The sequence below is a fragment of the Bos indicus genome, chromosome 13, assembly GCF_029378745.1.
Source record: "Bos indicus isolate NIAB-ARS_2022 breed Sahiwal x Tharparkar chromosome 13, NIAB-ARS_B.indTharparkar_mat_pri_1.0, whole genome shotgun sequence".
Classification (NCBI taxonomy): Eukaryota; Metazoa; Chordata; class Mammalia; order Artiodactyla; family Bovidae; genus Bos; species Bos indicus.
In genome coordinates this window covers 33,495,708-33,519,934 of record NC_091772.1, presented here as the reverse complement: position 1 = coordinate 33,519,934, position 24,227 = coordinate 33,495,708, and the positions used below count along the sequence as shown (strand labels likewise).

Below are 24,227 nucleotides of genomic sequence, written 5' to 3'. Positions count from 1 at the left end.
TTGTGACTAAGGCCATACAGCTCACAAAACCCAAAGTATTTGCTATCTGGCTTTTCAGAGAAAGCTGCCAACTCCTGTGTCAACACCCTCCCCCACTGTAAGCTAGATTTTATTAAAACCAAGTACACAAAACTTCGATGAATATGCACTATACTGCATTATTCCCAAGTAATTACTTCAAATAACTACAAAATTTATATTCCTTCAAGGTTGACATTCTCCTTCCATAAAGACCTCAGAAAGGATGAAGAGAAAATGCAATCTTCAGCTATGTAAGTGTCACCTTCCCGTTAACAGTGAGCGTCAACTCATTTTTTTTAATTTATATGGTAATTTTAACAACTATTTCAAAGACAAGAAAATTTCCCTTGCTTAACTACGAAAATACAGTTACCACAAAGAACTTCAGTGGTTTCCTTTAAAGAAAGGAAAATCTTATTTAAAACATTTAACTTTATTAGAACCTAGCCTAAGTCAAACAGTCACAAAAATTAAGTGCAGAATTTCTAGCTTTCTTACTTATTGTCTAACTTATCTAACTTATCCTTCCCTACAAACTTTTCCTTTGACCTCCTATCTTGTATCACCCAGTTCGTTGCCTTATCCTACTAGCATCCCCACAAATCACCTAACATGCTTACATTTGGCTCCAGCTTAAACAAAAGTCAACAGAGACTAACAGACTGACAGGAGGCTGGCAGTTTTTGTATCACATAATTTCTTCAACTAAAATCGCAGCCACCTACACTACCAGAGTCATGCTACAGTCTCCTCCATGGCTCCCACATGCCACAGCAATGGCTCCCACACGCTGCTGCAAGGTTTCCCGCAGGTCTCTCCTTCAGCAATGCCTGGAGGTCAGGGAAGGAAGAGGGAAGCAATAGAGATGATCTACCATTCTACACAGGTTTCCAGTATTCATTCAAAAGTAGAGCTCTATGAAAAGATATGCTGTGTGCTCACCATCAAATACCCACAACCTTGTACAATACAAGATACACAGCTGGTGCTCAACAAATATTTAAGGAATGCACGTATGACTATATTATTCCAGTAAATCTAAAGTCATGATTCCTATTTTATTCTTTTCCATCAGTGTTTTCCTTTCCAAATTAAAAAAATGATTAAAATATTTAACAAATATGTACAAAAAAAATCTAACAGTTCTATTAAAAGTCAATTGTTCTCAGTGGGTATCAAAAAACTATTGTTCAGTGGTGATCATCCTGTAAAGTGTCTCTATGTTGTGCACAAGGAACTAACATAGTATTGTAGGTCAATCATACTTCAAAACACAGACTCATGGGAAAAGAGATCAGGTTTGTGGTTACCAAAGGCAGAAGGGGAATGTTGGCGGGGAAGATGAACTGGATAAGGTGGTCAAAAGGTACAAACCTAGTTATAAGATAAATAAGCAGTAGGAATGTAATGTACAACATGATTAATCAATATAATTAATGCTGCTGTATGTTATATATGAAAGTTAAGAGTAAATCCTAAAAGTTCTCATCAAACTCATTTTTTTTTCTTTAACCTTGTATCTACATAAGATGATGGATATTCACTAAATGTATTGTGATCACTCATTTCATTATGTATGTAATCATTTCATCATGCTATATTTCATCAAACTTACACAGTACTGTATGTCAAATATATCTTGATACAATTGGAAAAGAAAAAAATTACTGCTTAATTTGATGTGTCCAAACTTCTCTGAACTACAGGGAAGACACTGCAGATTCTGTTTTCAATATTCTGCCTTGTTATGGTCTCAGAAAAATACTTATCTAGAAAACATAGCCTTACATCACTTAATAGAAAATAATCAAATGTAGACATATACATGTAAGTATCTACATCAAATTACCTCAGTATTTAAGTTCCACCTTTAATATTTTGATCAGATAATTGTATTTCTATGATTTGTATTCATTCATTCACTTGCTAAATAAATTTTATATCTTGCATAATAAAACTAGGCTTTTGATATTTTTCTATTTTTTAATTAAAAAGTCAAAAATATATAGTTCTATCTAGTACTAGGAGTACACCTAAGAAAGGACTTACATAGTTTGTGGACCAGCCAGTACTCTAAGAACTTATATAAATTCAACTAATCTTCATAAAAACCCCGTGACAGAGGTATTATGGTAAGTCCCATTTTACAGAGGGGGAAATACTTCCAGAAAAATTCAAGTACTTGTCCAGGTTTAGACAACCAAAATGTGATCAACCTGAACACTGAGCGCAGGCAACCTGGCTCTTTGCCTGTCTTATCCTATACTGCCTCTCTCCTTCATTAATGGGTAAAAATTTTATTAAAGTTATAAATATAATAATGAATTTTCAGAAAAGGTTAACAGTTACAAGCTATAAAAAACTTGTGTACTGCAAGCACACAAAAACTAGCCTTTGGAAGTATATTACAGGCTAAAATTGGAAAAACAAGAATAAGACTTTGGCCCGTGAATAAGATCTCTGTTTGACAACACACATGTTAATTATGAAACAGAATTGAGAAGTCATAGTTTTTCATGTCTTTTGATTTAACTAGTCTTTCAGACTCTCCTCCATTGACTTAGTGTTAGTCGCTCAGTCGTGTCTGACTCTGCCACTCTATGGACTGTAGCCTGCCAGGCTCCTCTGTCCATGGAGTTCTCCAGGCAAGAACAATGGGGTGGGTAGCCATTCCCGTCTCCAGGGGATCTTCGCTACCCAGGGATCCAACCCAGGTCTCCTGCACTGCAGGCAGATTCTTTACCATCTGAGCCACCAGGGAATGAATGTCTTTTGATTTAACTGGTCTTTCATGCTCTCCTTCACTTGCTTATTCATTCAAGAAATGTTCAATACATCCTGACTGACAGGACAGAAAGGAGTTCCTGTCCTTGAGAAAAAAAATAAAATAAAAATGTGCCTAAGACAATTACATTACCGTCACAGGAATAGATGTCCTGGGCCCACAGATACATGTAAGAGGCCCAATACAGTATACAAAATACACAAAGCACATTCAAAGAGATTCTAAACCAATGTGCCAACCATGTGTTTTTTAAAAAAACAGGCATGCCTCCTTAGAAGTTAGAAAATCCTTTTTGAAGATTATCAAATAGAAATCCAGAGTTTTGAACTGTCTTTCTCAATAAAATTTTCCTTTCGCAATAACAACAACAAAAATACACAGACATGAATATTTACTAAGGATATACTCTGTCTGAGGCACTTGACTTACTCATCTCATTACTGTTCTCAGCACCCAGGAGTTTCATAATTGCTCCTCATGAGGAAGTTGCTGAACTACGATTTAAAACTAGGTCTGTTTGATTTCAAAGTCCAGGCTATTACTCACTACCTATACTGTCCCAACCAATTTCTTAGAGCTGTGCTTAATGAACACTTTTGTTACTACAGTGTAAAATATTTTGAAATTTAATAACGGGCACATTCTCTCTCCCTAAAGTTACAAACAGAAAAACACTAAGAAATATTAAGTGCTAAGTTATTTCACTTTAATTTCATTTTGCCTATCTTTTAGTAAAATATTTGAGAATACTGTTTTATACTTTTTGTAAATCATAACCTAACACAGTAAAGATTGAGAGCAGGAGGAAAGGGGACGATACAGGATGAGATGGTTGGATGGCATCACCGACTCAATGGGCATGAGTTCGGTAGGCTCCGGGAGTTGGTGATGGACAGGGAGGCCTGGCGGCTGCAGTTCATGGAATCACAAAGAGTCAGACATGACTGAGCGACTGAACTGAACTGAACACAGCAAAAGTAATCAATAAATATTTTAACTAATTAAATACTGTGTTTCCTCTCTGTGAGCATGGCAGCCAATCAACTTAGTTCAGATTTACTACCTCCCACTCGTTCTCAGAAGCATCAATATATTCTCACTTATACGCGTCAGGACAAATGTGTCATCATGGGTGCTGCACCATAACACTATGAAAAATCCAACTTCCAAATGTTGGTAAGTTTTGTGATGCAACATAAAAGCAGGATAATTAACAGTCCGAAAGTATGTTCCACTAGGAAAGATTACATAATTCAACACCTGAGCATTTACAAATATGGGGCACTAGATAGTTTTAAGCAAAAAAAGAATTCTCAAGATTCATTTTCAAGGTTCTTCAGTATTTTGAAGCAACAACAACAAAAAAATCACAATCACTTGGAAACTATAAAATAACTGCCAAGACACACCTACCCATTTCTTTCAAATACGAGCTTCACGGGCTTCCCTGGCTGGGTGGTGAAGAATTCACCTGCCAATGTAGGAAACGTAGGTTTGATCCCTAATCTGGGAAGATTCCCACATGCCTCGAAGCAACTAGGCCCGTGCACCACAACTATTAAGCCTGTGCTCTAGAGCCTGGGGGCCACGACACTGAAGCCCGCCTGCCTGGAGCCCATGCTCTGCAGCAAGAGAAGTCACTGCAATGAGAAATCCACACACTGCAACTAGAAAGTCGCCCCTGCTCACCACAACTTGAGGAAAGCCCACACAGCAATGAAGACCCACTCAAGTTGTGGTCAAAAATAAATAAGTTTTATATAAAAAAATGAGCTTCACATACTCTTCTGTCTACAGTGCTACACACCTGTCTGCTCTCCCAAGCCAGGGATGGGACAGCCTCACACTCAACTAGTTGCTCAAAGAGACAGGGAGGCCGAGCATCCTCCTCTCAGGACCTTCTGCTAGATGATGCACTTGGGTCCTTGAGATTCTAACTAACACGACTGTGGTCTTTATCTGTGGAAAAGTTAGTAGACAGGAAGATAAATAAGGTCAGACATACACTGTGGGCTCTCATTAAGAGGCCAAAAAGTAAAATTCAAAAGGTAGAGTCATCAAAATAAGTCCACATCTGTAGGATTTTAAGTGAATATCAGAATAGTGAACACAGAAATAAACAGATCACAGAATAGGAGAAACAAGTTTTTTGGTTTAGATGAATTTTTTTTAATCAGACATATAGAAAAGTAAACATTTACATTTAAAAAAAATTATAGTAATCAGAGCCTATCTAATCAAAACTGTTAACTGGAATTTTTCAACATTTCCACTTTAGCAGAATTAAGACAAATGACACATGATAGTATGATTATTTTTTTCTTCAAAAGTAACACTGCATATGTCCTGGAGACACTACAAACTAATAAATATACTGCTATAAAGGCAACGAATCGTAATGATGATGATGCCTACAAAAGTCTGATTCTTTAAAGAAAGCCCTGGTAATCTTTCAATGCTTTTACTTCTGTTGGAGAGTGAGCTGAAATATGCTAAAATATGAGCTCCTTAAAAGCAGAAGCCAGACTAGACGTGGCATCTATTCCAGCATGTAGAAAGCCTTTAATCGGTGATGAATCAAACATGGATGCTGGCTATTCAATTAGGCAAAAATTTCTGTTCCCCAGAAAAACTGATTGAGGTTTCAGTGCATTGAGAAATACGTATTTATTTACTCCCTAAGACTCACGTTAATTATCTCCTCATCCAAACTTGCTTCAAATGTTAGTTCAACAAGCTAAACAGATAAAAGAAGAGCAATGTTGAGTTCATCTTATAGGAAAGTCCGGGAAAACAGTCCCGCCACTGAGGCAGGCATCCCCGCTCAACATACCAAGCCTAACTGACACACAGGCAGACTCATCCTCCCACTGTCCGTTTGGCAACCTTTCCAGTTTCTAACTTCAGCACACACAGAAAAAAACTTTCCACAGTCTGACTACGGGAAATCATCCCTTCCTCTTTTCCATCTGTATAGAGACACAAGTCTTTCACTTCTTCTCACTTCATTTTTGCATACTAAAGGTTTTCCAATCTTGAAACTGAGAATTTTCATACTGTGCCCTCCTTGGGGAGACGGGACTTTCTTTATGTACACTGTAAGTAATATTTTATGTAAGTATAAACCATTTCTAAGGCAAGAAAATTTTCAACATTTTAATATTACTATAGTTCATAATCAGAGAAGGCAATGGCACACGACTCCAATACTCAATACTCCATATACATTTACAACAAAAAGTTAAATTTAATTCTATGTATGATTAAAAGATCACTGACTATCTGGCTTACCAAACTTACTGATAACAGATTTTAATTCATCTGTCTGAGATACAGTTTAGCCAACATGTCTCTAGCCTAATTGTTAAACATTTTACAAAAAAAATCTTATCATCAAGCCCTGAACCACTAACATATACCCTGAACCGTACATAAAGGCATTTGATTCTAAGGAGAAGAATCCTACAAGGCCTCCCTCAAATACTGCTTTCTGAGCTACGTGCACACCCTTTCACCAAAATAGCATTCTCAAAAACAGTTTTGGTCTGAGAGCCCCTTTACACTCTTAAAAATTACCTGGGATACAGAAGAGCTTTTGCTCACGGAGATTATATCTACTGATGTATAGTATTTTAAGTTAAAACTAAAAGGAAATTTTTAAATTGTTAAATTTATTTCAAAATAATAAACCTGTCACATGCTAGTATGAATATGTATTTAGAAAAATAATGATGGTCTCCCAAAAAATGTTAGTGAGGGAAACAGCACCATTTTACATTTACAAATCTCTTCATTATCTGGATTCTCAAAAGTGCTTCCACATTAAATCTTTGCAATGTGTTGCTCCAGCTGAAGTACATAAACAAAAAATGGTCTTATGCAGATAATAAAAGGAGAAATATTTTAATAGGCTTTTCAGGTAATTGTGGACATTCTTTGACATTCCTCCAAAACTCAATGAGTAGTATTTTCTTAAAGGTTCATTGAAATGTGGAATCTACAATCACATCAATTTGGACTTCTCTGGTGGTCCAATGGTCAAGAATACACTCGCCAAATGCCAGGAACATGAGTTTGATCCCTGGTCCAGGAAAAGCCAATATGCCACAGAGCAACTAAGCCTGAACACACAACTACTGAAGCCCACGTCTGTGCTCCTCAACAAGAGACATCACCACAATGAGAAGTTCGATACTACGAACAAGAGAGTAGCCCCAACTTGCCACAACTAGAGAATGCCCGTGCAGCAGTGAAGACCCAGCACAGCCAAAAAAAGACATTTAAAAAAATTTTTTAATAACTAAATAAAATCACACCAATTAACTATTAGTACTTTGTCAAATTAAAATCCACTGGTCTACCTTGTCCTTGAAAGATTCCTGTATCCATCATGCATTGATCACTTGAAAATTTTTAATCTACTGAGTTAGGCTTATCTTATTTTCCAAATGTTGAAACATTTCATTACATGATATCAAAAACAAAAACCGAACACAAAATCCTTAACATCATCACTTTCATCAGGAAAGTCTTAAAACTGAAAAACTATAAGTTCGTGGTAGCAGATGCAAGTTTTCAAGATTCTAATTTTCACTTGAAATCTTGATTTTTATCATTTGCAACACAAATCTTTTTTTTTCCCTAAGAGACAGCCTTATTTTGTTCATTTTTGAGAGAGAATGTCTAACAAACGCCTGCTGTGAAGAAGCAGTTTGTCCGCCATTCTTTCAAATACAATTGGTGTTCCATGAAAAAACTGGTTAGACTCACACAGCTCAATCAAAGTCAGGATTTTGATATAATTATTTTAAAGTATTTTAAGGGTATAAATACTCCCGTGACTTCATAAACTGAAAATATGCAATTGTTTCTTCAATGTAAAAAGAGAGCTGTGAAGCAAGCACACATGTAACCATCTATTCCAGCACATGACACAGCAAAGATGCCCAACTAACAATGACTGGGTTCCTTCCACCATTCTCTTTCACTATAATATTAATATCCATGAACTCCCTCTAGCTCTTTATTTTTCTACTTCTCTTTTAAGGCCAACCTGTCACTTACCTACCTTCAACCACTTTTAAGTTACTGAATTCCACTCTATGAGACAGAAAAACAGATAGTATTCAACCACAGGTTATGAAAAGAGGGCTTTAGAAATTAAGCATCTCATAGACACAAATTTCTCTGGTTTAGAAGTCTAGTCCTTTCCCTCTTTGTGTACCTAGTTACATTCATGATTTCCCAGAAATCTGAGCTCGAGTGTTGTTATAATATGCTTCAAAATAATTGTTGTGATAAAATTGTTTGAGGAGTCATTCTGAGTTTACACCATCTGTCTGGCATTTACTGAAGCAATTGCTAAAGATATTCTATGCATACAGATGAGATTTTTCTCAACAAAAAAGCAAAAATGTTTCCACATCTGTTGTTTTTGTTGCTATGTCACCTAGATTAACAAATTCTTTCCGAGAAAGAAAACAGGGTGAAAACATAGAACATTTTTAATATACACATTTTTTTAATGGCTATTAAAATTATATCAACTTTTCAACCATCTTTTTCTACTGCTTCGCTACTATCATACTAAAATTATGTCTGTGTATGTATACATACATATATCTAAAGAGACAGAGAAATTTCTAAAATCTCAAGTCAACTGATACTGTGATTTTAATCTTTAAACAATGTCTAAGACTTTTTAAAATCATAGGTTGGAAAATTCATGCATTAAAGACTATCAGAATCAGTCTACAGATGTGAAGAAATTTATATCCAATCGATCTTACACAGTATCCAGGAATTCTAAAACATAAAGAATGCAATCATTCCACATTCCAAAAGATAGATATATTCCAATGTACAGCAAATAATTGTACCATATGAACATTTATTGCTTCTGACTACCGAGTAAGCCTCCAGGACCTAGGCACCAGCCCCATCCTTTCTTCGATTATCTGCTCTCCACCAAATGATGAGATTCTGATGGAAATGCCAATTACACCACCTGCACACCTCACACCTTCTTTGTGAAGGGGCTGATGTAGAAGAGTGCTCAACCCACCTACCAGCGCAATTGATCCGTAGATGAGTCCAAGACAATTAAGCTAAGGGGGGACGTCCCTGCAAAGGGTTTCACACGTGAACTTCAGGCCTTTGTTCTGGATCTGACTGCGATGATAAATGCCTGGAGCAGTCCATGGCTGTAACCTGTGTATTAGAGCTCTCCACAAAAAGAGATACAAGATGTAAGATGGATGGATGGATGGATGGATGGATGGATGGAGGTAGGTAGGCAGACACAGAGATTTACTTTCAGGAACTGGCTCATGAAATTGTGAAGGTTCGGCCAGTCCAAAACCTGCAAGGCAGGCCGGGAGACCAAGGCAAGAACAGCAGTTGAGCTCAAAGGTAGTCTGCTGGTAGAATTCCTTCTTACCAAGGGGAGGTTCTGTTCTCTGTGCTATTAAAACCTTCAACTGACTGGAGGGGGCCCACCCACAAAATGGAGGACAATCCGCTTTACTCAGAGTCTCCCAATTTACATGTTAATCTCATCCCAAAAGATACCTTCACAGAAATATCCATTTGGTCAAATAATGTTTGACCAAATATCTCGGCACCATGGTCTAACCAAACTGACACAAAATTTAACCATCACAAGTTCATCTATTATCAATTATAGATATATCACATTAAGCATTTTAAGTTGCTCCCCCCACCTTTTTTGGGGGGAAGGGCTGCATGGCACAGTTTGACGGTCTTAGTTTCCAGACCAGGGATTGAGCCCATCCCCTCAGGAATGAAAGCAAGGAGTCTTAACCACTGGATCACCAGGGAATTCCCCTAAGTTGCTATTAAAAAAAAAAATCAGTATTGCCCTGGGACTTTCCTGGCAGTCCAGTGGTTAAGACTCTGCGCTTCCACTGCAGCAGGCATGGGTTGGATTTCTGGTCAGGGAATTAAGATCTCACATGCCACGCAGCATGGCCAAAACATTTTTAAATTTCTTTTAATTAAAAAAAAAAACTCAATATTGCCTTCACCACACAGATTACTGACTGTCTTATATCTTGTCAGAAATTTGCTGGCAGAAATAGGCAGGATACAATCTTTGGCTTTAAGGACGACAATCTGAAGGGTAGGACATGTACACAGGGAATATCACGTTGCTCGTCCTGTGCCAGACTAGAATCAGCCTGGTAACGGCGTCGTGGCCAGCTCTTCCCCTGGCCTTCACAGCACTTGGTGACTGAGCTGGCACAGAATGGGCATGAAGTAGGAAGACCCAAGACTGAACCTCAGAAGAGGATGTGGTCACCTGCTATTGTCTGCTTGCCCAGCACTCTCCCTTATTCTGGGAACAGCATGTCTGCCACTTCTTTAGGGGAAGTGCTTTTCCTCAGGTTTCATCTATGCAGTTTGGGTAGGGTCCAACCATGCCCAGGTCATAAGCATAAGAATATCGCAAGCCAAGTCAATTCCTTCTCCAAGATTTTCTGAACTAGAATTACGGGAGGAAAAACAGATGCTCTGATAGAAAAACTAAGAATGTGACCCCAGTGCCCAGCAGCAACTTGTCTACAGCCATGGGGAAGACGTCTGTTTGGAAGAATGACGGCATCGTGGAGAGAGAATCAGAGATGAGAGAGAAAAAGGATAAAAGGAATCCTGATAGGCCTTCCCTGACACAGGTTCGATCCCTAGTCCAGGCAGACCCCACGTGACATGGAGCGACTAAGCCCATGCGCCAAAACTGAGTCCGTGCGCCTAGAGTCCATGCTCCGCAACGAGAAGCCACCACAATGAGAAGCCCATGCACAGCAATGAAGACCCCTACTCACCACAATTAGAGAAAGCCTGTACATAGTGACAAAGACCCAGCACAGCCAAAAATATTTTAAAAAAAGCAATCCTCACAGTGAAAAGGCCCCAGTTCCAATCACCCTTAACACCTACATACGTAAATCCATCCTGCAATTTGGTTATGTGAGTCAATAAATTCACTTTTGCTTAAACAGGACACAGCTGGGTTTCTACCCTTAAGCTCTGACTAAAAGACAAGAATTAAAGCAGAAAAAAGGTAAAATGCATCTAGGAATCATGAGGCAGAAGGACAGGTAAAGGTTAGAAGAAAGGTAAAGAAGAGACCAGGGAAGCCTGGCGTGCTGCAGTCCATGGGGCTGCAAAGAGTTGGACACGACCGAGAGACTGAACTCAACTGAACCGAAAGAAGAGACCGACTTGTCTTAGAAAAGGAAAAGGTAAAAAAAAAAAGGTCAGGAAAGACGTGAAAAGGAGGAGAATGTAAGAAGTTCTATGTGGACTCTAAGCTCAGGGGCATGCATGAATATACATACAGGTGTTTTATTGGAAAGATGGCCTATGGTTTTCACTAGATGCTCAAAAAGGGCGCAACCAAACAAGAGAAAGGGGCCTGGTAAGCAGATCAATGCTAAATTAAGAGGCTCTGTTCCAGAAGGAAGCTAATGACAGATAATAAAGCATTTACTTTCTAATACCAGCAGTTTCTGAGTGAAGACCCCCAACAGTTAGAAGCAGGTGCTCTTCTCCTGGAGAAGAGAAGGCATGCCAAGGAGAATAAGAGCAGTCATCCTAAGAGATCTCAATTAATTTTGCCTTCAGGTTTGACCCATCTGTAATTTCAAACAGATCTAGTTTCTCTCCCAAATTTCCACATAATTAGACATTCATGCCTAAACTTCCTTAAAGAAGATTCATCAATTTTCACTCCATAATTCCTTTGTCCAAAATCTTCACTTTAATAATCTGGGTTTCTGGATACCATGAAATTAGAGCAAAATTTGGTGTAAATGTGTGTGCATTTCTTGAGAAAGGAGTTCACTTTCCATCAAATTCTAATAAGACTCCTGGGACTGTATGAACGTGTATGTAGTCAAACACATAAAACCAAACAAAAAAACTTTTATTCTTTCCTGTTTTGATTTAGTAGAAAAGTTTGACAGATGATGATCCCAGAGAGCAGAAACAGAAGATGGTGTTTCCCAAACACTACTCAGAGAAGGAGAATATAAAGAAAACAAAGCCAAAAGGATGCTGCAGCTGAAAAACCTCACAATTTTGCCTAAGCGTGGCTCTCTTTATTTACAGTTGTGATCAGGTTGATTACAGAGGAAAAAGTCAAAATAACAATACCACCCAAAAAAACACTGCTGATCCTGTCACTCTCAGGAATGTCACTAATTAAAATATTACTGCACTATGATTCCATTTTAATACCAACAACTCTCCATTGTGTGGAGGTGGTGATCATTTTTGCAGATTATTAGAATCCTTTTCCTTTACTTCTTACCACCCATTAGTACTTTATATGCTCAAAGCAAGGGACAGTCAAAGAAATGGAGTGAAACTGAAATGTCAATCAAACCACATTACTACTTGCCACGATAGGTTAACAGGATAAGAAAATTACTGAGGGGACTTTCCTGGTGGTCCAGTGGTTAAGAATCCACCTGCCAATGCAGGGGACAAGCCCTGGTCTGGGAAGATCCCACATGCCATGGACCGACTGAACCCACGCGCCTCAACTCCTGAGTCTAAACCAGAGCCTGCGAGCTGCAGCTGCTGAAGCCCAATTCTCAGCTCCATTTTCAGAGATCAGAAGACTGAGTTCAGAACCTGCCCGTGGACATACAACTACACAGCAGCAGGTTTCAAATCTCGAAAGCCACACCTATTCTAAGTTCACTGCCCTAAATTTTAAAACTAAAATAAACAATACCCAAAACAAGAGAGGCGGGAGGACTTTCCTAGCAAACCAGTAGTTGGGACTCCAAGTTTCCAATGCAGGGGGCATGGGTTCAGTCCCTGGTCAGGGAACTAAGAGCCCACTTGCCCTCAAGTGCAATCAAGAAAATATTTTAAAATAATAACAACAACAGTACTCAAGAGACAATTCCAACTGCTTTCTAAGTAAGACACTGGACTTCATTCACACTTGACCAAAGACAATTATGATGTAAATACTGAAGATTAGGTTTTCAGACAAATTCACCAAAACATAGTCAAGCCATTATCTAGCAGAAGTCATCAGCCCCCAAATCTCCTAAAATTTCTAATTTCCGAACTGCTGTAAAGCAATAAATTAAACAGGAAGTTTGTGGTGAGTCTGAGCAGGTGACAAAGCAGCATTTCAGCAAATTTTAAGACAGCTAAGTCCTGGTTCCAGCAGCATGGCAGGGGAAGGACTTAACAGAAAGATCTACCAATGGCAAACGAGGATTTGGATGAAAGGGGACATTATTAGCTGGCGCTATACAAAGCTAATTTATATCTGTTTTTAGATTCAGCACCATCTTTGTGGAAACAGATTTAGGAAAATCTCTAACAAACACTGAAACCTTTTATACCTAATCCTGAATCAACCAAAAAATCCAATTAGCCTGAAAAATTACATCTCTCAGCATTCTTCTTTGTTTAATAAATACTGTTTGTATAATAGGTATCTTTTAAATACTCCCTAGAGTGCAACTGCACACACAGTGTGACTCTTACTTGGTAAATACACAGCTGTGCATACGCATGTATAATTAAAGTCTTGTATTTTTTAATACAATAAACATCTATATAAATAGTCCACATAATTTGGGAATGAAGACTAAAAGGAAATACTTAAATATTTTTGAATTAAAAACAAAGCTTAAATCTATAAAAATTAGAGGGGTGATTTTATGAGCCCAGTACACAATGATAACATCTTGAAATGTTGATGAACAGCTCCATATATAAAATTTTCCAGATTAATTTAATATTAGACTTCAAAGGGCAGAAATACATTGAGTTGGCACTGTCAAAGAAGAAATTCTTTCTATAAATATATCTGCCAACATAAGAAGCTATTATAAACATAATTTAAACATTATTAGATTTACAGTCATCATAAATATTCATATTGTATTTTTAAAATAACATGATTCTAAGCTTGACAGCATTCTGGCCTTCTTCCTAAAGTCATCGTTCTCCCTCTGGCATCCCGTTAGCCTCACAGATGAAAGTCTGCCATCTCGACTCTCCAGCTTTAGACCTCATTTTCGAACTACAGGGAATCAGGAAACTTGACACTCAAGGCTGGTAAGACACATATTAAAGGAATATTAATGAGATCATGAGAGAAAAATAGGACATCAGGAGCAAAGTGCACTCTTTTTAAGCTGTTCGAAGGCTTGGAGCACTGAACTAACACTGATTTTTCAGTTTCATCCTCAGATCAACCGTTAGTATAAACTCTGAAATGACCTAAAAACTTGTTGCTCTGGGGACCTTCCTGGCAGTCCAGTGGTTAGGTCTCTGCATTTCCACTGCAGGGGGCACGGCTTCCATCCCTAGCTGGGGAACTAAGATCTCACATGCCACACGGCACGACAAAAAAAAAATGTTGTTCTGATGAAGACACTGCATATGATATGTCTATTTTAATGGGGGGTGGGGCAGGGAGGTGAATTGAATTTTATGATTTTCTTTGACTCAAATTTTGGAATATCTATATTGCATCACAGCTTTTTGCCTCTAACTTCATCTCTCTAATAACATTCTTCATAAACCCTATGCTGTGTCACAGGTCACACAGCACTTTTGGATGACTTTTAAACAGAAAATGACTTCAAACAGAAACATGCATCTTTGATGGGATATTAATCCAAGTCTCCCCTTCCATGTATCTATAGCTAAACACTGATCCTCATTATATCCGGCACATCTACTACACGTCATTGCCGTTGTTTAGTCACTAAGTTGTGTCCAAATCTTTTGTAGCCCACCAGGCTCCTCTGTCCATAGGATTTCCCAGGCATCCATACTGTCCATAGTATTCTTATACTAGAGTGGGCTGCCATTTCCCTCTTCAGGGTACCGGGTACTATCCTAGGCACCGGAAATACAGAAATGAACAAGACACAGTAGGGAGCTTGGCCTTGGAGACTCCTATAGACTGACTCATGAGAAGAAAGAAAACAAGCAGAAGTGTGATGAGTACACCAAAGCAAAAGGACAGGGCACAGCAGAAGCTCATGACGAGAGACCCTCCCCTGCCACTGCTGAGCGGCAGAGAGGCCACCCTCTAACCAAGACTGTTAGGTGGTCAAGATACGGAACACTTAAAACACTTTAAAACTACCATTAAAAACTTTCCAATCACTTCCAGTTCTGGGGGAAAGAAAGGTACTTTATCCTATCCCTCACTTAGGTATAAATAAAAACATAAAACAAACAGAAGACGACTCAAAGGCAGAGAGAAGATAAACCTCCTATGACCTCAGGACCCAAGGAACCACAGGCTGATGAGCTCCCTGAGCTTACTTGTGGCTTCATCCATCCAAGTTTGAAGAGGGAAGTCAGCAAATCCAGAAACACCAACAGGCACTGACCAAAAGAGCCCCAACAAATCCCTGCTGCAGATGGAGCAAGAGATCCAGGAAAGGGGAAGACCAGCAAGACTGAAAGCTTTGGATATTAACACTCTAGTCCGGCCAAATGCCACAGAACAAACCAACGATTCCACCCACAGACCACCAGTGGTGACAAACACCCCAAAGCCCCACCAAGGTGGCGTCAGAGAAGGCAGGGGAAGGAACCAGGGCGACCACTGCCGGATGGTCACAGACGTCCCCTCACCACCACCGCACCACACACACACGCCCAACAGAGGAGGCTGAGTGAGGAATCAGAGCTTCCGCCAGTGCCGAGCAGCAAGGAGCCCTTCCTGAGCAGGAGATCAGTGGGGCCATGTGGGGCAAGCAATGAGGCATTTCAGCACCCCCAGCCAGAAAAGGCAACACAGAGATTTACTGGGGAACCAGACACTAATGAGGAACTCTCACTAATGAGAAGGCCCAAAACATGTGGACTTAAAGAAGTTCAAGCCTCTGATACCCACATCAAACATTAAAAACAGTCCAATTTCTAGCCGGGCTTCCCAGGTGGCTCAGTGTTAAAGAAGAATCTGCCTCCCAATGTAGGAGATACGGGTTCCATCCTTGAGTTGGGAAGGCCCCCTGGAGAAGGAAATGGCAACCCACTCCAGTATTCTTGCCTGGAGAAATCCCATGAGCAGAGGAGCCTGGCGGGCTACAGCCCATAGAATCTCAAGAGTCGAACACAACTTAGCAACTCAACAACAACAACAATTTTTAGCCAGGTTAACCTAACACTGGAGAAGGCAATGGCACGCCACTCCAGTACTCTTGCCTGGAAAATCCCATGGACGGAGGAGCCTGGTAGGCTGCAGTCCATGGGGTCACGAAGAGTCGGACACGACTAAGCGACTTCACTTTCACTTTTCACTTTCCTGCATTGGAGAAGGAAATGGCAACCCACTCCAGTGTTCTTGCCTGGAGAATCCCAGGGATGGGGGAGCCTGGTGGGCTCCTGTCTATGGGGTCATACAGAGTGGAACACGAATGAAGCAACTTAGCAGCAGCAGCAGCAGCAACCTAACACTGCACAATAGAGGCCCAACAACACACAGGCGGCTCTCAGGAAAAACTCCAAGCACAGCCAAGGCACTGAGAACGCCAGCCACACTACAGCGCCAAACTCAGGCACGGCGCAGATGCTGGGGTTGTCAGACAGGCAATTCAAAATAACTGCTTTTAATATCTTAAGGGCTGTGAAAGAAAAAGTAGACAAAATACTACAAGAAATGAGTAATTCAAGCAGAGGAATGGAAAATCTCAGACAGAATAAAAAAGAAATGCTACAAACTAAAGCGCTGTAACAGACAAAATGGCTGTGAAGTGATGATCAGTAGACTGGACATGGATGGGAAAAGAATCAGTGAGCGTGAAGATACGTCAATAGAAATTTCCCAAACTGAAAACACGATAAGTACCAAAGTGAAAGTGAGAGTGTCAGTTGCTCAGTCATGTCCCACACAAATATCAAAATACCAAAAAACACACACAAAGCCACACCATCACAATAAAAAAAAAAAAGCAAAACCATGAAGAAACACTGAATGAAAAGGATCTACTGATGGCAAATAAGCACATGAAAGAGGTTCAATGATAGGGAAATGCAAATTAAAACCACAACCTACTACTACATACCTATCAGAATGGCCAAAGTGACACAGGGGCTTCCTGGGTGGACCAGTGGTTAAGGATCCACCTTCCAATTCAGGGGTTACAGGTTTGGTCCCTGATGGGGCAACTAAGCCCACCCACAATGAGAGAGAAGTCCATGTGCCACAACAAAAACCCAGTGGAGACAAAAAAAGAGAAAAAACAAGTGACAACACCAACTGCTGCTGAGCACGCAGAGAACCTGGATCATAAGCACCGCTATTAATGGTATAAACGTTAAGATGTATGGCCACTCTGGAAAATAGTTTGGCAGTTTCTTGAAAAATCAAACATGCACACAGCAATTATACTCATGGGCATTTACGGCAGAGAAATAAAAAGGTAAATTCACAGAAAAATCTGTGCAGGAATGTTTACATGTAGCAGCTTTGTTGGCAATAGCCAGGTGAAGCACAGTACATCCATACCACGGAATACTAGTCATCAACAAAAAGAACACTGATACAGCAACAACCTGCACCAATCTCTCAAGAATTATGCTGAATCAAAGTCAACCCCAAAGGGTTAAACAGGCTTTAAGTCCATTTATATACTACTCCTGAAATGACCGTATTATAAAAATGAAGAACAGATTAGTGGCCACTAGGGGTTAAGTAGCTTTGGGGGTGGGGGGGTAGCGGGTGTGGTGATAAGGGGTCCTCTTGTTGATGGAAATGGTCAGCATCTGACTGTACCAACGTCGACACTTCAACTGTGGTGTTATCCAAGATGTCACCACTGCAGGTACAGAGGGCACAGGCGAGCCCTCCAAATGACTTCCTACAATTGCTTAAGAAGCTACAATCTTCTCAGAATGCAAAGTTTAATTAAAGGAGACTGATCAATGGTAGTATGTCAGAAAAACGGAAATCTCCTAGCAGAAAAATGGAGGGTAGGGGTGTGGCTGCTGACTGAGAGGGGGCTCACGGCTGTGCAGAAGCACAAAGCCATCAAGATTAGTACAATGCACACAATGGATTACGTGATATGCCTCAATGAAAAATTACTTTACACTGCCTTTTGATTATTCATATTGTTCACTGTAATCATGGTATTGATTACATATAAAAATATCCTAATTGTCTGTAAATTGGTCAACAATGAGACCATGGGTAGCTTTCAGCAGAAGCTGTTTACATGGGGTGCTGAAGCCATACGAGAACAGATTACGGAAGGAGCAGGAAATGAGCAGATGCAGAGAAGTAAACACGCGCAACTCTTCCCAGAAGCTGCCAGTAAAGAGGGGAAGGTGATGCTCAGAGGGGAAGGTACTACTAAAAAGCTTTATTAAAACAGAAAAAAATGAGCAAATTTACATACTGAAGGGACAAACTTGGTAAATAATGACTTTAAAGCCACATGAGCACACCCCTACACAATGTTTGATAAGAGGTTTCTGAAAAAGAAGGAACAAATATGAAGAGGCCACTCTCTGACAGGAGAGGCCACGCCTGCACAGCCTGCACCGGGAGAGATGACTGTGGACAGACGCACTCGTAGGTTTCATGCTGGCAATACAGTGACAGCAACGACAACAACAGGGCGGACAGCTCTGTGGTACTGCGTGCACACTGGGACAGCCGGCCCCAGCGTCCAGCATCTGACCCTCACACCCTGCGGGGTCTCCTCCACAGAGAACAGGGTGTGTGGTCAGATGTGACAGCGTGCAACTTCCAACTTCAGACCATAAGAAGACAACGCACCTCCTTCTGAGGGAAAAGCTAGATGCAATATCCAAGTATCTGCAGAGAGGCCCAACCAGCCCCACGTGAGTGACCATCCTAGAGGCAGCTGCCCCTGCCTGGCCAAGCCTTCATGAGACAGCAACTTCATGAGAGACCCTACGCCTTTAAAACCGCCAAATACGCTGCTTCTAAATGACTGACCCACAGAAACTGTGAGAGAATAAATGTTTACTGTTTTAAGCCAGGAGATCTGAGAGTAAGTTACCAAGCAGCAGTAGAGACCTACCTACTTACTTACAGGCCAGGCACAGTTCTAAGCATGTGAGGTACAAAGTAACTCACCTGTGATCCCCACATCAAGAGGAGCAAACAGATACACAGAAGTTAAGCACTTTGCCCCAATCATCACTCAGCTGGTAAGAGATATGCAGAGTGAAGTAAGCCAGAAAGAAAAACACCAATACAGTATACTAACGCATATACATGGAATTTAGAAAGATGGTAACGATAACCCTGTATGCAAGACAGCAAAAGAGACACAGATGTGTAGAACAGTCTTATAGACTATAGACTCTATGGGAGAGGGCGGGGGTGGGATGATTTGGGAGAATAGCATTGAAACATGTATAATATCATATGTGAAATAAATCGCCAGTCCAGGTTCGATGCATGATATAGGATGCTCGGGGCTGGTGCACTGGGATGACCCAGAGGGATGGGATGGGGAAGGAGATGGGACGGGGGTTCAGGATGGGGAACACGTGTACACCCATGGCGGATTCATGCTGATGTATGGCAAAACCAATACAATATTGTAAAGTTTTTAAAAAAAAAGAGAGAGAGAGAGAGATGGATCCAGATTCAAATCTAAAGTCAGTTCAATTAACTGCTGGGCACGCATTCCCAAACAGAAGCAGTTCCCATTCCAAGGCTTACATTTCTGCTGTGATATAGGAGGAAAGACTCTCTGGTAAGAGAACAGGGAAAAGCAGGTGAATCAGAGAACTGAATAAAATGGAAAAGATTTGAAACAACTGCCATGAAGAGTTAGGACAGGGTCTGGCTAGAGAAATCTAACAGGATTTCCAAACAGTCCATGAGAGATCAGGAGGCATGACCTACACAGTGAATTTAAGATGAGCACAATGAAAAGAACAGAGGGCTTCTAGTGTGCCCACACACAAAGCGTAAGTTCAAGTGTGAAACAGTGGTGATGGCCAGATGGAGAAGATAACACATGCCTTTCCCAAGTGCAACTGGTACAATAAGGAGTCATGTACAGAAAAGTTCCAGAACACGCTGTATATTCTACATCAAAGTATCACAAAAGGACTGAAGAAAAGACTAAGGCGAATGATGATAAGCTGGCAGCACTCTTCATGCAACTGCCTTGGCCTCAAGCATCACAAGATTTTCTAGAGAACCTTCCCTTTTTCCTATCTCCATTCAAAACGTCATGAGAAAAATTAAAGCCTATAAAAGAAAAAGAACATACTAGTTTCATTACAATCAGACCACACTGCAGAGCAGCCTCACAATTACTCACTGACTTAATTTGATGAGATCTTACAACAGAGCTTTAGGCCCAAAACTTATCAAATTCACTTAATATTAAACTTTTCTAAATACATTCAGGTTTCAATTTCATGCATGCTTTTAAAATTACTTCACTTTACTTGACAAACTGGCACAAACTAATTTCAAACAACACACAAGAGGGCGGGGCACGGGGGGGAATCAAACCATAGATACAAAATTTTTTCCAAGACACTTAAGACACAAAAGTGCTTGAACAGATAAAAGTGTGTAAGCTCGCTCTCTCTCTATATATGTATATATATTTTTGTATTTTTAAAATATTCCAAATTAATAAACAAGTTTCAAACAACAAGAGTTAGTATTCCTATGACATTTTCCCTTACTTTCATTATTACTTGAAGACTTAGTAAAAACCAGTCAGAGTAAGTGCAGTCAGAAAACAAAAATTTTCTAGTAAAAGAAAAGTGTCCAAACTTGGGGCAGTTCTAGTCCTACAGAGGAACAGGAATACTTAGGGAAACCTTAAAGTGAACCTCCATCAGCCAAAAAGTTATTTCACATGTTCTCTCTCTCTCTCTCTGGATAAACCTACGTACTCTGAAAATAAAGTAAAATTTAAAAATAAAGTAAAAAAAAATACTTTGAAATAAAAAAAAATAAAGTACTCTGAAAATAAAGTTTAAAAAAAAAGCCTATGTACTCTGAACATAAAGCAAAACAATTCTTAAGTCTTACAAAGATTTTAATTAAAATAACACCTATAATAAAGAATTTGTAAAAAACAAGGTCGCACTGTATAGCACTGGGAGCTATATTCAATATCCTGTAGTAAACAAAATGGAAAAAATATGAAAAAAAATATATATGTATACATGAATTACTCGGCTGTACAGCAGAAATTAACACCACCATACTTTGATAAAGTAAATTTGTAAAGATAATAACACCTATAATCAAATGGTTCTGCAGGTGGCACAAGTGTTCCATCACCACCCGTCAGTCGGTCTTACCCTTATCTGCTCAGTGGAGCTGCTGCTCAGCTCATCGCCAGACTCCGAATCCTGCTGGATCCGTTCTGAGCCTTCTCCCACTGAATCACAAGACTGTTCCTGGGGGAAGCCAGGTTTCTCTACCTCCAAGAACTCCGGACCGGGAAAGTGACCAAATAAGCGTGTCCTATTCTGGCCAGGAACTTTGGGAGAATGTGAGTCACTGTTGAGTTTTCCATTATTGTGGGTCAGGTCCAGGCTGAGGTTGATGGTCTGACCTGGAATGTAAGTGGGCCCAAAATTCTGATTGGCATCACGAACAAGACCTGTTCCTTGAACAGAAGACGAGGATGTCTTCCCAAAGCTTGACAGCTCGGGCAACCTGTTCACATTCTCCGAAGACCTCTGGAGGTGGAGACTCTGCGCCGTCTTCACAGAGTGGTTCGGCAGCCCCGCGGCCGGCTTCACCGGCGGCATCAGGGCTCGGCGGCCCACCTCTTTCACGTACTGGGCCGGCACGTAGAACGCTTTGGAACTCTCGTCTGGCTTGACCTGCCACCAGTCGTCATTGGTCTTCTTCACCAGGAGGTACCGCTCCCCTTGCTTTATCACAATCTTCCTGTCCTTCGCTTCGTACTCGTAATCATACTCCACCTCGATGTACACTGGCCCTGGAAGAGCCTTCCCGCCTCTGTCAGCCATCTTCACTCAGCAATATTCACCTCTCAGAAAGGACGCTTGGCCACATTGTGGCTTTGTGGATCACTGCAGCTGTTTTTATTTAACTGGGGAAGAGAATACAGAAAAAAGTTAACCTGGTCTGGATTTTTAATATTCATTCACAAGCATCACATGATAAAGAACAATACCTTCAAATCTCAAATCTAGAAACTAAACCTGTGCCTAATACTGTATTTACCACCCTGAAGTAAAAATGCTCTCATTCTAAAGGAAATCTACATATTTCAATCATTTATGACCAAAGCCAAACCAATGACTGAAATGGCAAATACGCTAACCAGTCAGACATACGACTATCAAAAATAAGAGGTGAGAGGAACTCTCCTTCTCTTCCTGACTGCTCACACCTCCTTCTCTCTCTCAGAAAGGCTCACTAACAATGATACATGTTAGGCACTGACCAAGGGCCAGGCATTAAGCCAGGTTCACTGTGTGTCTCACCTAAAACCCTCTTTGAAGCTGAAGCTACAATTTCAATGATCCTCAATGCCATTCAATGAATTCTCGAAAATTCTCTATTTTCTAAAATGATCAAGGGTATGACTGAGCTTTTAAAAAAAAAGTGATCCAAATATGTAAGTTTAATTTCCTAGTACTAATGGGAAAAAAACACCAGTTATTTTTAGGCAAAATACACAGAGAAAATAAACTGCTAATTTACTTTTGTTTCCTCTTACAACCCCCCTAGGAGGACCACAATCCTCATTAAGCTGAATTCCACAAACTCCAACAAATATCCAATCTTTTTAGTTGTAAATGTCAAAAATAAATTATATACACACCACTCAAAATCTACTAGAAACAGACCTAACCTGGCTTAAGAAATCTAGGATTCACTTTTATTTCTATACCAATTTCAAATATTTTAGTACCTTGTAAAACACAGCATTTAGGCTTCAAAATGATCACAGGAGCTCGATTTTGCTCAATTCAAGTCAGGCCCCAACCACTGTGGGATGAAGGCGGTTTCCCAAGAAGTTACGTCTAAGTCCTAACACAGGACCTGTGAATGTGACTATACTTGGACATAGGGTCTTGGCAGATACAGTCAATCTCAGATGAGTTGTGCTGATTAGGGTGGGCCCAAAATCCAATGGGCTTCCCCAGTTGCTCAGATGGTAAAGCGATTGCCTGCAACGCAGGAGACCCGGGTTCAATCCCTGGGTTGGGAAGATCCCCTGGAGAAAGAAATGGCAACCCGCTCCAGTACTATTGCCTGGAAAATTCCATGGACGGAGGACCCTGGTAGGCTATGGTCCATGGGGTCACAAAGAGTTGCACACAACTGAGTGACTTCACTTTCTCTATTTTTTCTAAAATCCAATGTGTTTCTAAGGAGGGAAGAGGGGAGATAAGGAGAGGAGACACACAAAGGAAGATGACCACGTGTAGATAGAGGCAGAACTTGGGGATGAAGCAGCTACAAGTTAAGGAACACCAAGGACTGCCAGCAGGCGCCAGAGGCTGGTACAGGCGAGGAAGCATTCTCCCTGGAGTACTTAGTCCTCCGGCTCCAAAACAAGTAGACACATTTCCGTTTTTTTTGGTGGTGTTTTTGACCGCGCCACACAGCATGCAGGATCTCAGTTCCTCGACCAGGGATTGAACCCACACACCCTGCAGTGGGAGCACAGAGCCCTCACCACTGGACCCCTAGGAAATGACCCAAGTTTCTGTAGTTTAAGTCCACAGTTTGCAGCACTTTGTTTGATACAGCAGCCCCAGGAAAACACACTCAGCCCAATACTCGAGAATTCTCAGGCAAACCTGAGTAACTCTTGACTACACCAGAAATGTTTACACAAGGTCCCACAACGGCCTACCAATTTTCCTCAGCACCCAAGTACTGGGCACGGCATTACTGACGCCGTATGTGCCATAACCACCACACCCTGAGGACAACATCCTCCAAAACAGATAAAGCCCAGGTGATAACTAGTCACACAATTTCTGCAACTCAAATTTACTTTGTAGAAACAAATTACTTGGATAATGAATTTAATAGAGTAATGCTGTTTCAAAAAATAGTAAAAATAAGAAACGTACCTTAGAAGAACTAAACATCCAGCATTACATTTAAACCTATAAAAAAAAATAAATTTCATTAATTTTAACCAGGATTGCTGAAAGCAGACTAAGGAAGGCGATGTTACTGGCAGTGCACGACTGTTTTTACAACAGCTGTAAGGAACACCAACAATTCTGCACATCAGGGCTGTGTCCAGCAACACCCTCCAAACACATAAAAACACAAAGTATACTTCACCACTGCCCCTCCTACTTCATTTCCACTTTGCTTCAACTTCATTTCCACCTTTGTTATCCTGACAGAAATGACTTTTTAAAATTTAACATGTTTCTCATGTTA

General features: G+C 40.4%; 1 protein-coding gene across 13 annotated transcripts in view; it reads right to left on the bottom strand.

Annotated features, from left to right (window-relative positions):
- The window catches only part of ARHGAP12 (Rho GTPase activating protein 12), a 118,212-nt gene that overhangs the window by 76,770 nt on the left and 17,215 nt on the right, over positions 1 to 24,227 (bottom strand). For 11 of the 13 annotated variants that reach the window (XM_070800909.1, XM_070800916.1, XM_019973137.2 and 8 more), the window contains exons 2-3: positions 23,906 to 23,941; positions 21,140 to 21,903 (exon numbers count right to left, since the gene is read on the bottom strand). In XM_070800909.1, the coding sequence (XP_070657010.1) occupies positions 21,140 to 21,820 (681 nt within the window). In that variant the 5' untranslated portion in view covers positions 21,821 to 21,903; positions 23,906 to 23,941. The remainder of the gene's footprint in view (positions 1 to 21,139; positions 21,904 to 23,905; positions 23,942 to 24,227) is intronic. The other 2 variants (XM_070800913.1, XM_070800912.1) reach the window with 1 other exon arrangement.